Source organism: Penicillium cataractarum (genome assembly GCF_028827025.1).
Source record: "Penicillium cataractarum strain IBT 29864 chromosome Unknown utg000007l, whole genome shotgun sequence".
In the NCBI taxonomy this organism is placed as follows: Eukaryota; Fungi; Ascomycota; class Eurotiomycetes; order Eurotiales; family Aspergillaceae; genus Penicillium; species Penicillium cataractarum.
The window spans coordinates 2,447,561-2,455,964 of NW_026622743.1; the positions used below are offsets into that span (position 1 = coordinate 2,447,561).

The following is an 8,404-nucleotide window of genomic DNA, read 5'->3' on the forward strand; positions in this document are numbered from 1 at the left end:
ATGCCCTTCAACGTGACAGGCCAAGGTACCTACTCGCTCGACAGGATCCAAAGAATCGTCGTAGACACACGTTACGCCAAATCATTTAACGACAAAGGTCAATCATTGATACCTCCAAGTCTATGGGAATTCGCAACAACGTTTCAACAGGACCTCGCAGATTCCCTCGGAATAAAAGTTCAATTAGAGGAGGGCCGAATCTTGGAAAGCAATTCTATATTCATCACTCTGGACCCAAATGGCACATACCTTGACGCTGCTGAACGAGCTACTCTAGAGGGATATTCCATCGCTGTCAGAACACATGGAATTCAAATTACTGGGGCGAGCGCCCTTGGTTCCTGGTGGGGCACGCGAACTCTCTTGCAGATGGCGATCATCAATAATAAGAGACTCGCCTACGGTGCAGGAAGTGACGCCCCAGGCTGGGCAACACGGGGAGCCATGGTCAGTTTCTTTAAGGCAACATAGTGGTTTTTTTGCTCTTGCACTCACCCATCTCCTAAGCTCGACTGTGGCCGTCACTACTACCCACCTGAGTTCTTGATTGAAATGTGCTCTTACCTCTCATTTTTCAAGCAAAATGAGTTCCACGTACACCTAAGCGATAACCTCTTCATAAACTACGACACGTATACAACTGCCGAAGAATGGGCGTTATACAAAAGCTTCCGTCTCTTGAGCGATGATCCCGCCGTCGCCGGACTCAACCAAAATGAAAATGAATCATATACCAAAGATCAATTCGATAGCGTCCAAAGACAGTGCGCTAGCAGGGGCGTGACTATCATCCCGGAAATCGAAGCTCCTGCACACGCTTTATCAATCACAACCTGGAAGCCACAACTGGCATTAGATGGTGACCCAACCCTGATCAATATTTCTCACCCTGATGCCCTGCCGACGATGAGAACAATCTGGAAGACTTTCCTGCCTTGGTTCCATTCTAAAACGGTTCACATCGGAGCCGACGAGTATAGTGCCGACCTTGTTGCAGATTATGACCGGCTAGTAAACAACCTTCAATCTTTTATCGAACAGGAATCTGGAAAACAGGTTCGAATCTGGGGCACATTCACGCCTTCGAGTGGCTTCAATGTCTCGAAGGATGTGGTTATCCAACATTGGGCGTCATATGACGATAATCCCTATTTCGATTACATCAAAAACGGATGGAGCGTGATAAACTCTGACTATGCATTCTATGTGGTCACAAAATGGTCGGGCTACTTCCCTCAGCGCATGAACAAGACTTTGATATTCAATGGCAACCCGATGGGCGGTGCCTATGCGCCTCACATATTTGACATCACGAATGCGACAAACAACCCTTCAAGGAAGGACCCAAGTGTCGTTGGGCATGTTGCAGCCCAATGGAGCGACTTCGGGCCCATCCCATCAACATATCTAGAAGCCTATTACGGTTGGAGAAATGAGCTTCCTGCAATGGCGGACAAGCAGTGGGGAGGGCAGCTAATCGAGAGTGAGTATAATGACGTGCTGGAATGTCTGATTGCAAAGGTGCCTGGTCAGAATTTAGATCGCCGGGCGAAGTCTAAGACCAACCTAATATTCAGCTACCAGTTTTCCGAATCTAGAAGCCACGCAAACCAGATCAAGGATAGCTCTGGCAACGGCTACACTGCCATCTCCCATGGCTGCTCTATCCATAGCAATGCTCTTCATCTTGATGGTTACTGCTACCTGGAGACGCCGCTATTTAGCAAAGGCCGCAATTACTCCCTTTCATTTTGGATCAATCCCTCTTCAAGTTCCGGTGTTATCTTCTCTGGCCCAGACTCAGCCTTATTGAATGGCGAAGGGTCAAATCCCAATGTCACGCTAGTGACTGGCAATAACTCCTACACTCTCAACTACAGCCTCCCCGTCAACACCTGGACACAGGTAGCACTTTCAGGATTGGGTGATTTCACATACTTGACGGTTTTGGAGCAGAACTCGGCTTTTGCTAAACAAATGGAATTCCTGACAATCTTTCATCCAAATGCTGTTTCATCAGCACGAGGAGTCATGGACGTGTGGGATAAGATTGCCATTGAAGCACCATTAAAAGAGATAGGGAGAGGCATTCGAGGCATGATCAAGAACATCACTCTCCTGGCTTAACCATGACCTCCTGTATTTCTTGTCTTAGGAATCTCAATCAAGATCCTATTGTTCCTACCCAGATATGGATTCATCAGAAAAATATGTTTCATGTGTCTGAAATGACCAGGACATTCATCCTTTCCAGTAAGACAGTATATACATCTAATTCGAATTCTAATAAAATCAGGGTCTTGACTATAAGATAAGGGAGAAGAAGTGGGGCTAGAGTAGCTGAGGCGCGCTGTAGCCCTGAAACAAAGCAAATACGCAAAGAAAATCATAAATTTAGTATCGGATTTGCGCAATGTGCATAAGTTCTTGTGTGCACGGAAGCAACTGTGTACAGAAGAGGCAAAATGTTCAGCAATCTTATCATGGATCCACAATTGCGAAAGGCTGACTGATCAAGAGAGGGGAAAACTAGACAGATGGTCGAACTGTGGAGGGTCGACACGGAATGTCCAAATTTGGTGTTTTTTTCCCCTCTCATTAAACTTAAGAAGCCCTTATGGCTACCCCGCAACTTAGACGTGTCAATGTATGTGTGAAGGGCTGAAGTCGATTTGATTCAATCTGACTAGGCCACGAACTGTTTACAACAATCTTGGGGAAAGGAAGGGGAAGGGGCGTTCGTGTATGGCTACGACAATATGATACCGCATATGGAAGATAGTGTGGGTCCGATGAGGAAGCAGGCAAAAGCAAGATGAAGGCCATGGTCACATGGCCACTCCAAACACCATACTAAACGTAATGTTTAACAACTTAATATCTCAACGCTCAAGACTGATGACCTAATCTAAAGATATCTTAACGTAATTCCCGGCCGTCCGGATCACCCTCCCACAGTATAGAATTTCAAAATCGATCATCTCCATCAACACCCATAGAATTTCCTACTACTAACGATTCTTACATTGATTGATCCTATGCCTAATTACCCCACACCCACTACACGTAGGAGGTGCCCTAGTACGTGGTGGATCTGCCTGACTAGGCAATTCGCCCTGTGCATGCGATACTACCCTATCAGCTTCTTCCTGCTGATTTAGCTACTCCACTAGTTATAGACCTTCTTTAACCGATAGACCACCCTTATAGGGTATTAGTCTATGCGACCGGTTGCGTTTCTGGCGCTTCTTCTTATTCGCTACGCTTAGATTAGTGTTCTCTTGCGTGAGTAATGCAGCGCTATGTAAGGATAGATAACTACCCTTAATCATCTGATCTACCACGGTTTTGATTAGGCTTAGTGGGGTTTACGACCGTTGGTTTAGTAGATTCTTTAATAGAGAAGCTTACTTAAATAGCTGAGTAACGGTTCTAGGCTTTTTTGGTGTGAATTAACTAGATCTGCTGCTTGTCTGCTACTTAGTGGTGTAGGGGTTCGTAGAGAGATATGCAGCTTTAAAAGGACCCTCTCTGGGTTAATTAGATTTAGACCGGTCGCGACGAAGCTGTTTTGAATAGTACTTATGTCAATATATGGATATTATGGGGTCATGTGACGAAAGACCCACTTACATGGCCCCTTACTACTTCTAGATCTTGATCTATAAGATCTACCAGATTGATCCTCAACGATCTCGCATTGAATTGCCTACCTAGGCAGGAGACTATCTAACACTCCAATACTCTATCCTTTCTTATATGATCTTTTACCGTGTTTCTAAGATATAAATACTGCCATGTTTCCTAGTTATATTAAATCAAATTTATCATCCCTATTGATCTTCTCTTTTGATCAGCGATACTCTTCCACAATCTTAGTACTTCTTCTTATAAGAAGTACGCTCGACCGTTATACTCATTATTAAGTCCTCACACAATCTTAGTTCTTCGATAAGAACGTAAGACTTTTATACTTAGTATTAAGTCCTATCCTTTATATATAAACTATCTTCTTATGTATATTACTACGACTTTATGGTCACTGCCTAAAGTCCGATAGTTATAAGCCCGACGCCTCTACTCTAACTATTTAATTAATCTTCTCTTACTTTACCCCTACTCTCGCTTTACTTCTTATACAGAAGCGATAGATTTAACTACTTAATAAGCTACCTAGCTTTACTAACGTAATTCCCGCCCGTCCCGAATACCCGCCCGTCCCGAATACCCGCCCGTCCCGAACACCCGCCCGTTCCGAATACACTCTCCAAAATCGCGTCCCCCTACCTATCTAGCTAATTTAACTACCTACTATAACACTAATTCGCCCTGAATCTCGGTAGAAACTAGCTAATTAAGAGGGTAAGATCCTATTAGCTCTTAGTGATCTTTAAAATAGCCGAATCAAATCTCTACGCGTAGCAGCGAAGCTATACGAAATACCGCTTACTACACTAAACGACCGCGTCTACGGCTAATTATCTCGCGTTAATTCTCGCCTATCGGGCTATAAACTAACCTAATTCGAAGAGGATTCCCTTACTAAATAGATAATCTCTATAGATTCACGTAGAGTAGCGCCTAGGCCCTCTATAGTGCGAGAAATAGCTAATATCCTACTAGCTACGCGTAGAAACTAACTACTAACTACCGTTAGTAAGAATTAGCTATTAACCTTCGTTAACCGTTGCCCCGAGCTTCGTACACGCTTCTCACGAAGATACGATTACTAAAGAGCCCTAAATGAAGACCCGAAATCGATTTAGTAGTGATTCGCGACCGTATAAAGTGTGATTAACGAGAACGGTATATAACTAGAGGATATCTATAACTTTAATAAGATAGGCTTTATAATAGGCCTTATATCTTCGTAGAAAGTAGTTATAAGAGCTAAATACTATAGTCGGAGGTCTCTTCTATAACTAGGAAATCGCGAATAGGTTACTACGATCGAAGTAATCTACGTAGATAGCTATTCACTACCGCTATATATAGTATTTAAAGGCAAAGTGGCTATTATAGGATAGTTTAACGAAAACCTACCGAAAGACTAGCGAATCGAGGTCTCTACTAACAGTTAGACTACCTATAAGATTAGTCTACGCTAGTTATAAAAGATCTTATCAATATATAGATATTATGGGGTTATATAATAGAAGATCTACTACCCCTCATTACTTCTAGATCTATCAGATTAATCTTTAACGATCTTATATTAAATTATATACTCGTATTAAATTACCTACCTAGGCAGGAGACTATCTAATACTCTAATACTCTATCCTTTCTTATATAATCTTTTACTATGTTCCTAAGATATAAATACTGCTATGTTTCCTAGCTAAATTGAATAAAGTTTAACATCGTTGTTAATCAAGGACAGAAATCCTCGGTACTTCTTCTGCCACTACGCCCTATCTTAGTCGGTTAATCTTCACCCTACACGATTATAGTGCTTTGACTAGTACGTATAATCACCCTACGCGACCGTGGTACTTTCGCTAGTACGCACTGTTAAGATCCACGACTTTATGGCCACCGCCTGGAGTCCGATAGATCTTTATACTATACACAAATTCGCGTACGAGGTCGGTTTTAGCTATTAATTCTTAACGGTTATAGTAGCTACCTTATACCCTAATTCGACCGAATCTATATAGAAAACGATATTATACCTCTTTATATACCTACGTATTTATCGTATCTACTATAACTACTAGATATTAGGTATTTTGTAGTGGTTAAGCGCGCGTATAGTCGCTTCGTTAGTAATCTTACGTATAGAGGATATAACTATATCGATAAGCACGATTTCTTAGTGGATTACTAGCGCGCCTAGCTAGAAGCGTTCTAATTAACTAATCCTACTATTAAAAATAGCTTCGTAGCTAGCGGTCTAGTACTATTAGATACTAAGAGAGTGCTTAATAAGCTTAGTATCTCTCTACGAACTCTAACACTACTAAATAGCTAGCTAAGTAGTAGATCTAGCTAATTTACACTATAAACGCCTAGAACCGCTACTTAGCTATTTAAGTAAGCTTCTATATTAAAAGATCTACTAAAGCGACGGTTAAATAGCCTACTAAGTCTATCAAAACCTATCCTAGACTAGCTTATTAAGGGTACCTACCTAGCGCTTTATAGTAGTGTAGTACTAGTAGAGGATAACACGAATTTACGTATAGCGAATAAGAAGATAGTTAAAAAGCGTAGTCGGTTAACTAAGAGGATACCCTACGTAGAGGGTTTAACTATTAAAGAGGCTATATAGCTAGCTAAGTAGCTAAACTAGCTAGAGGAAGATAATAGGGTAGATTCGTATATACAGATTGAATTACCTAGTTAGCTAATTAGGCCTATAGCTAGGGCTCTGCCTAGGTATAGTGGATATAGGGAGATTAGTTATAGGATTAATATATGTAAAAATCGCTATATCTAGTTTAATTAATAGGTACTGGTTAAGATAGGCGATCTTGAATTTTTTTAATGGAGAGGGTGTTCGGAACGGGTAGGTATTCGGGACGGGCGGGAATTACGTTATCTACTAAAATCTTACATATACTAGATTCCCTAGATTACTACGGTTAAAGACTATATAATCGTATATAATCTATAGAAATACGCCGATCCGGACTAAGCTACTCTGTCTACCTCGCCCTAAGAACTAATTAAACTATAGATCTCTAACGTCGTTAAACGATCTACTAATATATATATAGGATGAGGGTTATGGCACGCGGATTTGGTGCACCACACGCGGTCTTGCATAACACTAGTTCTAATTAGGAATCCTTTCCGCATCGCTCAAAATGATACATTCGATATCTACATAACCCTTGCTAAGCCCTTATGTATGTATTTCCCTATACATAAGCGCTTCTCGCGAATACTCGAATGTCGTTAGCGACCATAGATGCCGATATTAAATCATCACGTGACACTATAAGGTTGTTATTATTAATATTTACCCTTATATTCTAAGTACCTGTCAACATATAGATGTTATAGGGTCACATGACGAAGGACCTACTCATATAACCCCTCTCTATATCTAGATCTTCTTTATAAGATCTATTAGATTGATCCTTAACGATCTCGCATTGAATTGCCTACCTAGGCAGGAGACTATATAACACTCTAATCTCTGGATCTTTTATGTGATCGTTTACCATATTTCTTATGATATAAATACTGCCCTATTTCCTAGCTATATTGAATCAAGTTTATCATCCTTTGTGATCTCTCTTCTAGATTAGTAGTACTCTTCCATAATCGTGGTACTTCTCCTTTATAGAAGTACGCACGACCGATAGACTTATAACCGTGTATTCAGACACTATATTAAGTATTTACTAATCCTTATACACACTATCGTCTTCTATATATAACCACGACTTTATAGTCACCGCCTAGAGTCCGATAGTTATAAGCCCGACGCCTCTGCTCTAACTAATTTAATTCAATCTTCTCTTACTTTACTCTTACTCTCGCTTTACTTCTTATATAGAAGTGATAGATTTAACTACTCTATAAGCCACCTAGCTTAACTACCTATTAAAATCTTACGTACACTAGGTTCCCTAGATTACTACGGTTAAAGACTACGTAATCGTATATGACCTATAGAAATACGCTAATCCGGACTAAGCCACTCCGTCTACCCCGCCCTAGGAACTAATTAGACTATAGATATCTAATATAATCAGAAACCCTACTAATATATATATATATATCTAATCTTCCTAAATAGCTACTTAGGCTTATCGACCTTACGTCTAGCTAATTAGCTATCTATAAGATACTACTAAGTAAATACGAATCGTTAAGATTAGACTACCTACGATACCTTCGATCTATCGAATCTCTTAAGTAAGGTATCCGATCCTCGCTTATACTAGAAGGACGTTAAATCGTTAATAGCCTATTAGCACACGAAGCTATAGTGAAACTACGTGCTACCTTCGCCCTATCCGACTAATCGAAGAATCGTTAAATCCTACGCGATTAGGATAAGCTAAAATAATAAGCTCTACTAACTAAATTATCTTAACTACCTATATAGGGTTAAAAGTAGCTAATTAGCTAATCGGAAGGCAAGAAAGTAGTAATTATCTACTTCTAAGACTATCTATCTCTAGTATACGATTTCCTAGAGATAATTTAACCTAGCGACTAAGGATTCTATACCTTCTAGTATAATACGATCCTATAGGGTCTAAAGAGACCTACCCTAACTGAACTAGTTAATTAATTCGTCGATTAATACTAACCGCCTACTACTACTAGCAGTAGTAGAAGACGACCTATCGCCTACACGACCTACTAAGGACGTTAACCTAACGAATCAGACGAAGAAGGACCTATATAATTAACCAGAAGAAGGAAGTGCCCTTATAGGGGT

General features: G+C 40.6%; 1 protein-coding gene across 1 annotated transcript; it reads left to right on the plus strand.

Annotated features, from left to right (window-relative positions):
* On the plus strand, positions 1–2,127 carry N7496_008501 (uncharacterized protein; the record flags this gene model as incomplete). Its single annotated transcript, XM_056701420.1, has 2 exons — positions 1–447; positions 508–2,127. The coding sequence occupies 2 exons, from the start codon at positions 1–3 to the stop codon at positions 2,125–2,127; spliced, it is 2,067 nt and encodes a 688-aa protein (XP_056553483.1).
* Positions 2,128–8,404: the final 6,277 nt, after the last annotated feature.